Here is a 16,253-nt window from a genome sequence, read left to right as displayed (position 1 = left end):
CGACAACCACGCTTTTTTAGCTACGTCAGTGGTGAATAAATATATTTACTATTTTTCAAGGTAGGTAATCAGGCTCCTTTTTAGCAGATTTAAATGCGTAACAAAGAACAGTGCAGTTCTTTTTATTGCAAAGAATTTCTTAGTGAACTTCGGCGACATTGATCGTATCTATCTATCTATCTTGCGTATCAGTTTCTGTCGTTCTTTCCTCAAGTCTAGGTTAATTCGAGACCATACCATTTTATGGTCACTGAATCTTACTTTGCCAACCACTTCCACATCCTGCACGATCCCTGGGTGTGCACTCACAGAAACTAGGTGCACTCACAGGAATGACAGAAAGTGATACGCAAGAAGCCAATCAATGAGCTAGCACTGAGAGGGAAAGTACAGGAATTCAGAGTCTCGATTCAGAGCCGGTACTCGGCTCTTAGTGAGGAAACCAACCTTAGCATAGATAAATTGAATGATAATATGACGGGTATCATTACGGAGTGTGACGTGGAAGTTGGAGGCAGGGTAGTTAGACAGGACACTGGTAAGCATTCCCAAGAAACGAAGAATCTCATTAAGAAGCATCAAATCATGAAAATCTCCAGTAACACAGACAAAGTAGAACTGGCAGAGCTTTCGAAGCTGATAAATAGGCGTAAAGTATCCGATGTAAGAAGGTATAACATGAAGAGAATTGAACACGCTCTAAAAACGGAGGAAGCGTCAGAGAAGTGAAGAGCAAACTTGGCATAGGCAAAAATCGGATGTATGCAGTAAGGGACAAAGAAGGCAGAATAACTACCAATATGGATCGGATAGTTAAAATAGCGGAGGAGTTTTACAGAGATCTGTACAGTAGCCGGGACAACCACGACTTTAATACTATAACAACTGGCAGTGACCCAGATGACACCCCACAAGTAATGATAGAAGAAGTCAGAAAAGCTTTGGAGAGCAGGCAAAGCTGCTGGTGAGGATCAGGTAACATCAGATCTGCTTAAAGATGGAGGACAGATTATGTTAGAAAAACTAGCCACCCTGTTTACAAGGTGTCTCCTGACGGAAAGAGTACCAGAGTCTTGGAAGAACACTTACATCATTTTAATACATAAGAAAGGAAATGACCAGGACTTGAATTACAGGCCGATCACCTTGCTCGGTGTAGTATACAAACTATTTACAAAGGTAATGGCTAACAGAGTAAAGAAAATATAGGAATTCAATCAATCAAAGGAACAAGCTGGATTTCGAACAGGCTACTCAACAATTGACCACATTCATCCTATCAATCAGGTAATAGAGAAATGCTTAGAATATGACCAAGCACTATACAGAGCCTTCATAGATTACGAGAAGGCGTTTCATTCACTAGAAATATCAGCCATCATGCAGACACTGCGGAAACAGGGCGTCAATGAAGTATATATAAACATCCTGGATGAAATCTACAGGGGATCCACTGCTACCATAGTGCTTCATAAAGAAAGCAACAGAATACCAATCAAGAAGGGCGTAAGGCAGGGGGACAGAATCTCCTCAATGCTAATTACCGCGTGCTTACAGGAGGTTTTCAGAAGCCTAGAATGGGAACAGTTAAGGATAAGAGTTAATGGAGAGTACCTTAGTAACCTGCGCTTCGCCGATGACATTGCATTGCTGAGTAACTCAGGGGACGACTCGCAACTCATGATTACGGAGTTAGACAAGGAGAGCAGAAACGTGGTTCTTAAAATAATCTGCAGAAAATAATATACAACAACCTCGGAAAAAAACAGCGCTTCGAGATAGGTAATAGTGCTCTTCAAGTTGTAAAAGACTATGTCTACTTAGGGCAGGTGATAACCGTGGAGCCGAACCACGAGATTGAAGTAACTAGAAGAATAAGAATGGGGTGGAGCACATTTGGCAAGCACTCTCAAATTATGACAGGTATATTGCCACTATCCCTCAAGAGAAAGGTATATAACAGCTGCATCTTGCGGGTACTTAGCTACGGAGCAGAAACTTGGAGACTTACAAAGAGGGTTCAGCTTAAATTGAGGACGACGCAGCGAGCGATGGAAAGAAAAATGGTAGGTGTAACCTTAAGAGACAAGAAAAGGGCAGACTGGATTAGGGAACAAATGGGGGTTAAGGATATCATAGCTGAAATCAAGAAGATGAAATGGACATGGGCCGGACATGTAGCGCGAAGACAGGATAACCGCTGGTCATTAAGGGTAACTAACTGGATTCCCAGAGAAGGGAAGCGGGTTAGGGGGAGACAGAAGGTTAGGTGGGCAGATGATATTAAGAAGTTTGCGGGTAACAATTAGCAGCAGCAAGGACAGGACCGGGTTAACTGGCGGAACATGGGAGAGGCCTTTGTCCTGCAGTCGACGTAGTCAGGCTGATGATGATGATCTCTCGATCGATCTATATATATATATATATATATATATATATATATATATATATATATATATATATATACCCAGCTGTGCGAGGTACCCAGCTGTGCTGTCGTGGGAGGTACCCAGCTGTGCTGGGTACCTCCCACGACCTACGACGGAGCCGTCAGCACCAGAACTTCGTAGAAGCCGTCGCCTTGCCGGACTTTCGCCATCGCGCCCCGACATGTCTCTGGAGCAAAATGACCCCCTCAGCAATGCCTCGGCAAGACCACCGCTGTATCAGCATTACCGAGAGCCACGGTCGTTCTCAGCAAAGCCAGGGGAAGACTTCGATGAATGGCTGACCCATTACGAAAGGGTAAGCCAATGCAACAACTGGAACCCGGCCAGCCAGCTCAGGCATGTCGTTTTTTATTTGACGGACACGGCCCTGGTTTGGTATGAAAACCACGCCGACACGCTTACTACATGGAGCAGTCTTATTGAAGAAATGAAGAAGTGCTTTAGCGACTCGGACACTAAGAAGAAACGAGCGGAAACAGCTTTAGCTCAGAGAGCTCAGGTGATCGGCGAGACTTGCACGACATATATTGAAGAAGTTCTCAAGCTGTGTAAGACCATCGACTCTCGAATGCCCGAGGAAGATAAAGTGGGACACCTTTTAAAAGGTATTGCGGAAGACGTCTATAACTTCCTCATTGGAAAAGACAACCTGAACACCGTATCAGACGTGATTCGGCACTGCCGCACATTCGAGGCGCTGAAAACTCGCCGAATCACGCCGAAGTTTGGACGGCTAGCCAATGTCACGACTGTGGCCAGCGTTGACGCGAGTCCGCAGACAGACCTCTCAGCTACCATTCGGCAGATTGTCCGTGAGGAGCTCCTGCGGCACGAAGAACAAACGCGTTATGCGGTGCCGCGTTGCGCCTCCGTCGCTTTCCGAGACGCCGTCTGCGCATCTCCTCCGGCTACTTGGCAGCATTCGGTGAATGCTGCGGATTGTAACAGCTACCGACACGACCCGCATTATGGCCAGACCGAACAACGCCATTACGACTCGATTGATCGGCATTTTGATCAGCATCCACGCGACGTTCGCCCACGAAGACCCAGCACTGCCTACGACATCCAAGGGGAGGGGATGAGTTACTCTCAGCCTGTGACCGCTGTGGAATATTTCAATCAGCGTCCGGAAGTTCGCCCTCTGCCCGTGTGTTACAACTGTGGCACGCCTGGCCACATAGCTAGGTATTGTAACCGACGTCGGGCATTCAGCAATGGACAGTCGGGAGCGTTTATGCAACACGGTGGTCGTGCAATGGACACTAATAGGCCAGGAAACACCACTTTTGAAGGCTACTTCCGAGAAGAAGGAAGCCGTCACTTCCCTCTGGACAGCTATTCTGGAGAACAAGAAAGGTATCGAAACCGTTACCGCTCTCCTGCCTCCGAACGTACTCTGACACCACCACCAGCTTTCCGAGCGTCTCGATCTCCATCTCCCAGACGGCGTGTGACGTCATCATCTCCTCGACGCCGCTTCGCGTCACCACCGCCGGGAAACTAGCCAGCGCGGCCGATGGAGGTGAGGTCGCTGGAAAATCTTTGCTGCCGACTCGGATACCTCCACCTATCTTCATGCTGAAGAATAAGGTTAATGTACTTATTGATGGCGTTTCTACCATGGCTTTAGTCGACACGGGAGCAACTGTTTCTGTCATGAGTGTGGTGTTCAAAAATCTGCTGGGACGCAAGGTTATGTTTCATTGGGACCACAGCACAAGCTTTCGTGGAGTGAGTGGGGACTCATTATACCCGGTTGGTGTGTGTAACGTGGATGTCTCCTTGGGTGGTCAAACCTTTAACACTGAGTTTACCGTGCTTCCGCGTTCCACACACGATGTAATTCTCGGCATTGACTTTTTGAAATTGTGTGGCGCCAATGTTGACTGCCGAACAGGAGAACTCAGTATTTGCGGAAGTGTGTCCTCTGCGCTCTTAGAAGAATCATCCCAGCAAGAGAGTGTGTTTTGTGTTTCTGAAGACACTGTTGTGCCCGCTTTATCCGCGATGCGCGTTCCTGTTGTTTGTTCGTCTTCTGTTAGTACTTCGTTCGATGTTGCGGTGGAACCGGTCCATAGAAACTGTCTTAAGAAAAATGTGTTGGTTCCGTATTGTATGGTTTCAGTTACCGATGGATGCGCAGGGCTATGGACGCTAAATTGCTCCACTGAAGCCGTAGTGCTGTCTCAAGGCCTAAAACTTGCTACGTTTCAGGGAGAGTCATTTATACCTATGGCAGTGCTTACAGAACTACCGGATACAGCACAAACCAGTGTCTCGCACACCGCAAACGAACACATGCTCGGAATGGTAGCTACATCGCTCAGTGACCATGAACGTCGTGTTTTGATGGCCCTGCTCTCGAAACACTCTTCAATATTCGACTTTGCACAGCACGACGGCCCCACATCGATTCCTGCATCCCGTACTCGCCATCGCATCAACACAGGATCCGCTGAACCGATTCGTCAAAAACCATATCGTGTGTCCTCTGCGGAGCGAAAGATCATCAGCGCTCAAGTCGAAGAAATGATGGGTAAAGGAGTAATTCGGGAATCGTCTAGCCCTTGGGCAGCTCCAGTGATACTGGTGAAGAAGAAAGACGGCACGTGGCGATTCTGTGTCGATTACCGTCGCCTAAATGCCGTTACTAGGAAAGACGTATACCCACTCCCACGAATTGACGACGCCATCGATTGCCTCTTTGCGGCTTCTTACTTCTCTTCTGTGGATTTACGGTCAGGTTACTGGCAAATCCCTATGCACCCGGATGACAGAGAGAAGACCGCTTTTGTAACGCCCGATGGACTATTTGAATTCAACGTGATGCCTTTCGGGCTTTGTAACGCCCCCGCAACGTTTGAAAGGTTCATGGACACTATACTTCGCGGTTTGAAGTGGGAAGTTTGTATGTGCTACCTAGACGACGTTGTGATCTTCGGCCGAACATTTCGTGAGCATAACGAGCGCCTGGACTTGGTACTGAACTGCTTGAGGAAGGCCGGCCTTGTGCTTAATTCTAAAAAGTGCCATTTTGGTGAACGACAGACACTTGTGCTGGGACACCTGATCGACAAAGAAGGTATACGACCAGATCCACAAAAGACAACAGCTGTGGAGGCATTCGAGGCACCTCGCTCTGTGAAGCAGCTACGAAGTTTTTTAGGGTTATGCTCCTACTTTCGCCGTTTCATTCCCAAATTTGCTGACATAGCTCATCCGCTCACATGCCTTCTCCAAAAAGGTGTTCCTTTCGAGTGGAGCTCGGAATGCGACTCATCGTTTCGGCAGCTAAAGCTACTGTTGACGTCCCAGCCTATTCTTCGCCACTTCAATCCGTCATCACCGACAGAAGTTCATACCGATGCTAGTGGTGTTGGCATTGGCGCCGTACTAGTTCAGCGTGTCGGCGACAGCGAGCATGTGATATCGTACGCTAGCCGCTCATTGAGTCGCCCCGAGCGCAACTACACTGTCACCGAACAAGAGTGTCTGGCGGTCGTCTTCGCTGTGCAACGGTTTCGATCGTATCTCTACGGGCGCCCCTTTACTGTCGTCACGGATCATCACTCTCTATGCTGGCTTGTGAATCTTCGGGATCCCTCTGGTCGACTAGCACGCTGGGCGCTCCGTCTGCAGGAGTATGATTTCGTTGTTTCCTACAAGAGCGGCCGGCGACACGCTGATGCTGATTGTCTCTCTCGCCTGCCACTCCCAACGACTGAATGTGACGCGGACAACTTTGATGAATACATCGCTTTTGTGTCCACGGGATTTCCGGATATGGATACCTTCATATCAGAGCAGAGGAAAGACGACAGCTTACAGCCGCTATTCGCGGCCGCGCGGGAGTCCGCTGCAGACAATCGTTTTCGCTTACGTGACGGCGCCCTATTTAAGACGAACTTCTCGGCTACCGGTGCGCGCTACCTTTTGGTTGTCCCCAAGAGCCTTCGCAGTCACGTATTATCTGCCATGCACGACGAACCAACTTCCGGACATCTTGGATGCACAAGAACACTCTACCGTGCTCAGGAACGCTTTTATTGGCCCCGGATGCGCAATGATACCGAACGGTACGTCGCCAGCTGCACCCAATGTCAGCGTTACAAGCGACCAACTGACGCGCCGTCTGGTCGCCTTCAGCCTGTTTCGCCTCCTAGCACCCCCTTTGAGCAAGTTGGTATAGATCTTCTGGGCCCTTTTCCGCGATCCACAGACGGCAATCGTTGGGTCATCGTTTGCGTAGACCACTTAACCCGTTATTGTGAGACGGCAGCACTGCCGTCGGCCACAGCAAAAGACGTTTCCGTCTTCTTGCTGTTTCAAGTTATCCTCAGACACGGACCTCCTCGCATCGTAATCAGCGACCGTGGGCGGCAATTTACCGCGGATGTTGTCGAAGAGACCCTTCGTCTGTGCTCATCAAGCTTCCGCCATTCCACTCCATACCATCCACAGACTAATGGTCTAGTGGAACGCACGAACCGAACGCTTGCCAACATGCTGTCCATGTACATCGACTCCGCGCACAAAAACTGGGACACAATTTTGCCTTTCATCACCTATGCTTTCAACACCGCAAGACATGAGACCACTGGTTACTCACCTTTCTTTCTCCTTTATGCTCGTCCACCACGCTATAATCTTGACACTATGCTTCCCTACTCTGCTCATCACAGTGAGCCGATCAACGAGATTCTCTGTAGAGCAGAAGAAGCGCGACGCCTCGCTCGGCTACGCACCGTCACCTCGCAAGACCGGTCAAAGATCCGCTATGACGACCGTCACCGACATGTTCACTTCAATCCTGGAGATCAGGTGTGGCTCTGGACGCCTTTACGGAAACGTGGCCTGTACCAGAAATTTCTCGCTCACTATGTCGGGCCCTACGTTATCCTCGAACGCCTCAGTGAGGTCAACTACCGCATAGCACGGCTCACAAGCACTGGACGGCGCTCGGCTAAAACAGAAGTGGCGCACGTCGCTCGCATGAAGCTATGCAATGCACGAACCACTGAGTGACTCGCCCGGCGGGCTTCGTCTGCCAACGGGGAAATGTCACGAGCGGTTGCAATGCACGGCGCATACAGCGCGAATGAACATTCAGACAAAAGGTGAAGAAGGAAGACGACGTTGTGTGTGCTGTCTCGAGACCCCTTGTGGAAGTAAACGCGAACCATCCAGGCTCGCCTGTTTTTCAACCTTTTCGTGTACTTCTTGCGTGTAACAATATATATATATATATATATATATATATATATATAGTGGTAGCTCAGCGGTTAGAGCATCGAACGCGTCGTAGGTTTGATTCCTGCTCATGGCTGGTTATTTTTTCACCCACTTTTCTTTCTTCTTTTTTTATTTACATTCCATTGGTTCTAGTAACTTCCCCTCTACATTCCTTGGCATTTCTGTCTGTTAGATCTCATTATTATAGTAATAAAACACGGAAAAACAAGCCCTTAGGTATACACTTCTTTCCCTTAAATATATATATATATATATATATATATATATATATATATATATATATATATATATATATATATATACATATATATATAGCTGCCTCCGACATTTAGCTGTCCTGACCGTTTCGACAATGGTATCAATACCAAACTTGGTAAGGCATAACATGACCGCATGTGGAACATATTTCCCTAGTCATAACATGAAATTCATGACACGTATTTCATAAATGCCATAATATACACTTCGTGGTTCTGCCGCTTCGTGGTTTGCGGTGGTTTCGTACACATGGCGTTTTGCAAAACAGGTGTGGTATGGCATTATTGCATGGCGAACACAAGCGACAGACCTTAACATGAAGATCAAGACACGCGTGTCATGCAACAACGTTATACTACATGCCACGCTCATGATGCGCTCGCGGCCTTTTCGCTAGCGTCACATGTACCAAATTTGGTAATACAGTACGTAGAACGATGACAAAGGTATGTGACTGGAGCGAACATAATAAACAAGAGATGCGTGTCATTTAACAACCTGACTACAGTATACGCTCATGATGCGCTCGCGGCCGTTTCGCTAACTTCACATGTACCAAACTCGGTAATACGTGACGCGAACAGACAAACATATGTAAATGACAAATCTAAACGTGATAATCACGAAATGCATTTAATTTAACAACATGACTACATGCTACACTGATAATGCGCTAGCGGCCCTTTTGCTACCTTATGATATGCCAAATTTGGCATTACGTGAAGTCAATGAATTACGAAGGTATGTGACTGGTGCAAACATGATAATCATGAGATGCGTGTCATATGAGAACATGACTACATGCCACAGTCATGGCGCCAATACATTTAACCTTGACGTGGTGCGCGTGCTCACCGGCGTTCATTTTGTTGTGTGACGCCGGCTTTGCCACGCCAGGCACCGGTTTTCCCATATACTCGCAGACGCGCGCCGCCCTGCGTCGCTTTGACGCATACGCGTTTCAGCGCATCCGGCGTCCCCCCGTCACGAAAAAAGGGAGCACATCGGCGCGAAATGCAGCATGTCGCATTTCGTGCCAGTTGCCGTCGGGCCACGCCGATGGACGCTAATCGCACCTGGCGTCAGACTTTATTGCTAACGTTGCGTCGCTGTGCCCAGCGTGTGCGCGCGTCAATGCTACAGTGCAGTATATTGGGCTCTTCATGATACACTCACGGCCGTTTCGCTAGCTCTACATATACCAAATTTGGTGTCACGGGACGTCAATAGATGACGAAATATATGACTGGTGCAAACATGATGACCCTGACACGCATGTCATGTAACAACATGACAACATACCACGCTCATAGCAGGTTCACCGCCGTTTCACTAGCTCCACATATACTAAATGTGGCATCACATAACGTGAACAGATGATGAAGGTGAACGACACATCCGAACATGATAAAAATGACATAGAAGTCATGTACGGCATCAATATGTACACCTCGTGACGTTGTCCTGATTTTAAAGTGGCATATCAACATTTCTCAATCGTGCTTACCATATCTTCGATTCCTACTGTACGTGGGACCAGCAAGTTTTTTTTTCTTCCGTCTTGTTTCTGAACACGTGTAAATATTTTCTTCTTTGTTCCACTTGTGTTGTTTTGAGTTTTAGGCTAAGCTCGTGCGGAATGCCACCTCACTGCTTCTGGTCAGGCTATCCGACGGGGTCTACAGTCGAGTGGTGGAAAGGCCTAATTCAGGCGGGCTGGGCGCGGTGCGCTTTCCTTACTCCTACCTATCTATGGGGTACGTCCATGGACCGAAAGAGCACAAGAAACGTCATGGTGGCATCTCGACTTCCGCTGGTAGGAAGATTGATGTAAATGGAGAGGGGAGAATGAGCTGAGGCTACCAGCGCCTTTTTTGTATTTTTTCCAGTGCCCGGGCGAAGGAGAGGATTGCAATGACAAGCGCCCAGTGGTGCCAGTGAGGCGCTTCGCCGCCAGGCGCCGCAACTGGAGTAGACATGCCGCCACGCCGTCCATCGCGCAAACGAATGCCGCGGACGCATTCGAAGCTGCTAAACGGCTCGGTTTTTGGTTGTATTCGCATTGTTTGAGGTGTAATAGAAACTTGGAAATGATAATTGTCAAGCACTTGTTGTTCTGGACACCCAGCTCAATTCAAAGGCACGTGTCGTTCGCCATTACTTGATTGAGGCGCTCTCGCATCGTCTGCTAAGCCGATACCAAAAAAGCTCATGCCAGTAATCCGTGGAAAATCGCTTCATCACTGTAGCGTTCGCTTGACTAAGAGTAGGTTTTTTGACTAACTGAAAGTCAATTTTGTAGAAAAGCCTTTTCCAGGAGCTATTAGTGAAAGCTTGGTTGCCTCATGTTCCCGCATGCTTGCTACTTTCTAGCGGCGTAGCACATCATGTGCAAGCTTGAAGTTTCTGCACTAAACAGCAAAAAAGCCACTAGACCGCTTCCAGGGATATAGATCTATGTCCGTTTCCTTCGCAAAACTTTACATGTGTTGCCACCGAGAGAAAGAAAGTGCCGGAAAATGAGGAACTATGGTAGGTCACTTCACCATTTTAGAGCTTAAACAATGAAATCACCGTGAAACAAACAAGAACCGATTCGTATGTGGCTCGATTCTTGTGATCATGACCGATGTTTTGAACAGGCGCTTTTAAAGTATGAAGTCTAATGCCAACTCATCAACTTGAGCCATGGTGACAGGTGTGAAAAAATGCAGCCTGTTGTCAGTTGCTTCAGCTTAATTGTCTGTGTATTCATGAACGGATTGTTTTAGCCTTATTATCCGGCTGCTCAGGTCTTTTTTTTTTGTCTTCTTTTTTCTGACCTCTAAACTTGGTAGCGAGCATAGTAGAGGCCGAATGGCTGGGTGGTGCCCATGGGCTCCCATTCAGCTTCTTGGTGTGATGTTGGCGTTGCACACGGCAGTGATGGCGAGGCAGCATTGCTACTGGTGACTCATTTGTTGACTTTCGGATACAACGGACTCCAATTGTCAAGTCAATTGTCAAATGATACCAATTGTCAAGTTGCCAAACGTGACGGCCGGGTAGTCCACCACTACTACCACTACTACTTATAATCTATAAAATATTTTGGTCTATAAATGGCGGCAATGTATTAGAGTGTAGTACGAAGATTTATTAGGAGGCCAATTGTTCTGCCTGATTACTGAAAACACGCTCCCCCGAACCAGCAGAATCTACAGCTTCATGGAGCTAACGCCGTACAATGCATTAAGGCGATAGCTTCAAATGCCTCGTCAAAAGCGAAAATTGATCGCCGGTGGCATCCGACGCATTTTCGCGTCAGCGGCGTGAACACGAGTGATTCAAGAAATCATCCTTACGTGAAGACGTCATCATATGACGTCACATATCATAAATATTTTTGACGTATTGGAAGTTCACATAACTAGATGACATCATATAGCATCTTCGCTTGGTTGAAATGGGCCGATATTGAGGGCAGTGCATAACCAGATTGATTGATTGATATGTGAGGTTTAACGTTCCAAAACCACCATATGATTATGAAAGACGCCATAGTTGAGGGCTTCAGAAATTTTGACCACCTGGCGTTCTTTAACGTGCACCCAAATCAAAGCACACGGGCCTACAACATTTCCACCTCCATTGGAAATGCTGTGCATAACCAGCTGAGGGGCAGAAAGCTAGCTTTGTTTCCAATCCTTGGGGCAGTAAGAAAACTATGTTGGCCAGAGAATTATTCTGAAGGGAAGTAGCAAACATTCAGCGCATTGACTCGGAAGAAAACGAGAATAATTATTGCCTTTAAGTCGTTTCAGGTGACTCCATAAGATACCGGCAAGTTCTTTTGTTTTGTTTTTGTAACTAATGAGAAATGAAAAATAAAAGACAATGTGATTTCTTTTCGTCAGATATTCAGAGTGGTACAAAGCAGTATAACATACCGAGGCATGCAAATGATGAGGTTGCAATGCCATGTGCTCAGATTCGGGTGCACGTTAAAGAACCCCAGGTGGTCAAAATTTCCGGAGCCCTCCACTACGGCGTCTCTGACAATCATGAGGTAGTTTTGGGACGTTAAACCCCACATATCAATCGATGAGGTTGCAATGACTTGGAACTGAAAATAAAACGCGATTGATATAAAACTCGAATGCATATATCAAACCGGTAGCAAGGTCCGTTAAAAATATCCCGCCGCTATGTTGGTTTTACTTTCCATTCCCGCTGTACCCATGAAAGGCGGTGAGAAGCACGGATACGTATTAACTTGCATGAAAACACAAAATCACGAGCTTCTTAATACGCGTGGTCATTTAGCGCCAGCTTGCCGTAGTCTACTCGCGCCGCGCTGTAAAGGCAGCAGCGAGCGGAGGCGGAGCGTGCGCTCGATGGCTTGACGAAAGCCTTCGTCCAGGCACAGAAAAAAGTAGAGGAGGTGCTGGCGCTGCTCAACCTAGCCAGCGAAAAACACGTGGAAGGGCTTCCACTGAATGAAGGGACCTTGCTAGCAGTCTGGCAATGACGCGAAGTCGTCGCGCAGCTCGCTAGTTTCTCGTAGCGCAGCCAGCTCTTGCCCAACGGCCCGATCAAGGGCACGCCGTACAGGCATTATTTGTTTGTTCATAAAGCGGCTCTACACTGCTCCTTCCAGAACCTACCCCTTTCTGTGGGATAACATTCATTTTAGCACTCTACCCTTACGGGTCGAGATGTATTTCATGGGAATTTCACCTTGCATTCTCCAACCAAGGAAAAACACAAACTTTGAAGCTGTGCCTGGGCGGCCGCAGCTAATTCGCAGATACGTGGAAAATAATCAGACAGTGTTTTAGCTGGTTCCGTAATAAAGGTGGGCAGGTTTGCTCTTCTAAGGAGTGCGTATTTGTTATTTTTGGTCGGTGGTTGCACCCTAATGAGTTGTTACTAATGTCAGAATTGTATATTTATGTTCAATAAGCAGAGCCTACGCTTGTTCGAATGCCTATGACTTTTTTCACTATGTAGATAAGCGCAGCGAAGTCATATTTTTGCATGAAACCTTAGCTGCTTTACCTGTACGTTGTAATGAATAAAAATACTTATTGGAGTATTTAGGCGATCTGGTCGGAAGTAAGTTCTGAAGTTCCTACAGGTCCTTGTATCGCTAGGAAAAATGCTGACGCTTCACCATTCTTGGACAATAGACAAATAGAATAGAAGCAGAAATATAGGAAAGGGAGCAAATTTCACACTAGCAACTCAAACTCAAAATTTTATATGGAAGTTCTGGATTATCATATTCGCATTCAAAAGATGCTACCAGATTCAGCTCCCAAATCTTTGAAGAATACTACGTGAGGCATAGTCCTCTCTTGAATGCCTGCTCATTATTTTAAAAATGCCTTTTTTTACGTTTTGGAAACTATTTTTGGTATTACCACAATCTTTAAGCATTCTTAAAATCTTTTTCATGCTATAAAAATTGGCAGATCTCCAGCACAGTGGGAATGAATGATATGGGAAGCACGAATTAGAAAGATTGACATGTCACTTTAAATTCAGCCAACGTTATGAGGCGGGCGTTTTTATGCCGTACATGATCTACATACTATAATTATCATGTTTGGACGTGTCATGTACCCTCGTAGTCTATTCACGTCCCATGATAAGAAATCAGGCATATGTGAATCTAGCGAAACGGGGATGAACGCACCAAGAGCTTTGTATGTTGTCGTGTTGTTACAATACACGCCTCTCATGATTATCATGTTTGCACCAGTCACATACCTTAGTCATTCATTCATGTCCCGTAATACCGGGTTAGTCATATTGTTACATGGCACGCATCTCATGCTTTATGTTTGCACTAATTACATACCTCCATCATTCATTCACGTCCCGTAATACCAAGTTTCGTATACGTGAAGCTACTGAAGTGATCCACAAGTGCATCATGAGTGTGGCATGTAGTCGTGTGCTTACATGACACGTATCTCATGATTATCATGTTTTGAACCAGTCGTATACTTTCGTCATCCGATTACGTCCCGTACACTAAATTAAGTATATGTTTAGCTAGTGAAACGGCCACAAGAGCATCATGAGCGTGGTATGTAGTCATGTTCTCCATGACACGCATCTCATGATTATCATGTTTGCACCACTCATATACTTTCCTCCTTCATATACGTCACGCAGTACCAAACTTGGTAATTGTAAAGCTAGCGAAACAGCCGCGACCACATCATGAGTGTGACATGTATTCATGTTCTTACCTAACACGCATCTCATAATTATCATGTTTGCACCAGTCATACACTTTTGTAATCCATTCGCGTCCCGTAATACCCAATTTCGTATATTTGAAGCAACCGGCCCCACCGCGGTGGTCTGGTGGCTAAGGTACTCGGAGGCTAACTAGCAGGTTGCGGGATGAAATCCCGGCTATGGCGGCTGCATTTTCAATGGTGGCGAAAATTCTGTAGATATGTGTGCTCAGAATTGAGTGCACGTCAAAGGACTCGAGGTGGTCAAAATTTTCGTAGCGCTCCAGTACGGCGTCTCTCATAATAATATGGTGGTTTTGGGGCGTGACACTTCACATATCAATCAATTAAAGCTAGCGAAACAACCACGAGCCCAGCATGAGCGTGATGTGTAGTCATTAGTCAAGGCTTAGATGACATGGGTGTCATAATTTTCGCGTTAGGACCTGTCACTTGTGTTCGCCATGCAGTCATGTAGTAGCATACAAGTTCTGCCACATGTCATGTGAACGAAACGACCACAAGAGCGGCAAGGCCGTGAAATGTGAATCATGACATACATGTTAACATTTTCATGTTATGACTGGTGAGTTATGCTCGCCATACAGTGATGTTATGCCATAAAATTTTTGGTATCGATCCCATCATCGAAACGGCGAGCAGAGCTAAAAGTCATAGGTGGCTAGATAGATAGATAGATAGATAGATAGATAGATAGATAGATAGATAGATAGATAGATAGATAGATAGATAGATAGGTAGATAGATAGATAGATAGATAGATAGATAGATAGATAGATAGATAGATAGATAGATAGATAGATAGATAGATAGATAGATAGATAGATAGATAGATAGATAGATAGATAGATAGATAGATAGATAGATAGATAGATAGATAGATAGATGCGTTCGAGAGTTTGCTAAGGAATGATTCACATGTAAAACAGAGAAGAAACATGCAGTGACAGTTGCTTACGGCTCTTGTAAGGGCAGCGAAGTAGGCATTGTAGCTGTTGTTTTTAACGAAGAGGGCTCCATTCCAAAATGCCTGGTCATAAAGAAAGTATATTCCTAACCTGATGGCTTCCTCTGAAACAACAAAATATTCGGAACATTCATGCCTTCGCACATATTTAGCATCCGAATAAAAAGTTGCAGTTTCGCCATGCGGTATTTCATCTATGAACAGTGGTCATGTACCGTGCTTTGATTCGCGGTTTTCATAGAAAGAGTTAAGATCAGGAGATGGTGGCTGAAGTAAAGTTTTATGATGTTCAGCAAAAATTTGCGAAAGTATCAATAATGGAAAGATTTTACGAGGATTGTCACAGAAGACACCCTGAACACGGTGTTACCATTATCAGTTGAAATTTCTGCAAAATTCAAGGCGGTAGTAACTGCTAAAGACCCATAACTCCTGTTTTAGGCGAGCCAAACTCCTCTTTAGCGTGCATACCTCCAAATTTCATTTCGCTGCCACCATTCTAAATTGTCCGCTCTGGTTCACTGGAATTCCCAAACCTTTATTGGTCATATCATCTACCTAGCTCAGAATTCGCTACATTCACTCTCAGCTCAGCGATACGCCCGTCACCGTAAATATTAATTTAACACAAAGTACCCTCTTACATCGCTGGCCTGCGGAGTTACCAAAACTTTTGTGTTCTTCTTCTTTTGTTGCAAATATTTCAGCTTTTCTTTTATATCCCTACTGAAACGTTCCGTATGCGAGTCCAATAATTCCATATCTTTCCGTAAAGAATACATATGTTTCTCGTATATTTTCCATATATTTCCGTAAGATTCTTACGAAAACATACGGAATTATTGGACATCGCATACGGAACGTTTCAGTAGGGATGTCGCTAGCAATAAAGGAAGATGCTTGTTTACACTTCTTAGCGAATGCAGCGGTTTCACTAAATTCGCGGGCTAGAAATGGCTATAGCAACTAGCCCGTTCTTACTCTTTTTCTTAGCTTTTTTATATTGATCGCCCACATATTTAAACGTTAGTTCCGTCACCACCGCAATGGCCTAGTGATTATGGTGCT

General features: G+C 45.9%; 1 protein-coding gene across 3 annotated transcripts in view; it reads right to left on the bottom strand.

The window, feature by feature from the left end:
* LOC142785383 (uncharacterized) overlaps positions 1-16,253 on the bottom strand; it is a 255,405-nt gene that overhangs the window by 171,480 nt on the left and 67,672 nt on the right. For all 3 annotated transcript variants that reach the window (XM_075883863.1, XM_075883864.1, XM_075883862.1), the window contains one exon: positions 15,177-15,289. In XM_075883863.1, coding sequence (XP_075739978.1) covers positions 15,177-15,289 — 113 coding nt within the window. The remainder of the gene's footprint in view (positions 1-15,176; positions 15,290-16,253) is intronic.

The sequence above is a fragment of the Rhipicephalus microplus genome, unplaced genomic scaffold, assembly GCF_043290135.1.
Source record: "Rhipicephalus microplus isolate Deutch F79 unplaced genomic scaffold, USDA_Rmic scaffold_21, whole genome shotgun sequence".
Taxonomy (NCBI): domain Eukaryota; kingdom Metazoa; phylum Arthropoda; class Arachnida; order Ixodida; family Ixodidae; genus Rhipicephalus; species Rhipicephalus microplus.
The sequence above is the reverse complement of the archived record's forward strand: the minus strand, read 5'-3'. Positions and strand labels throughout refer to the sequence as shown.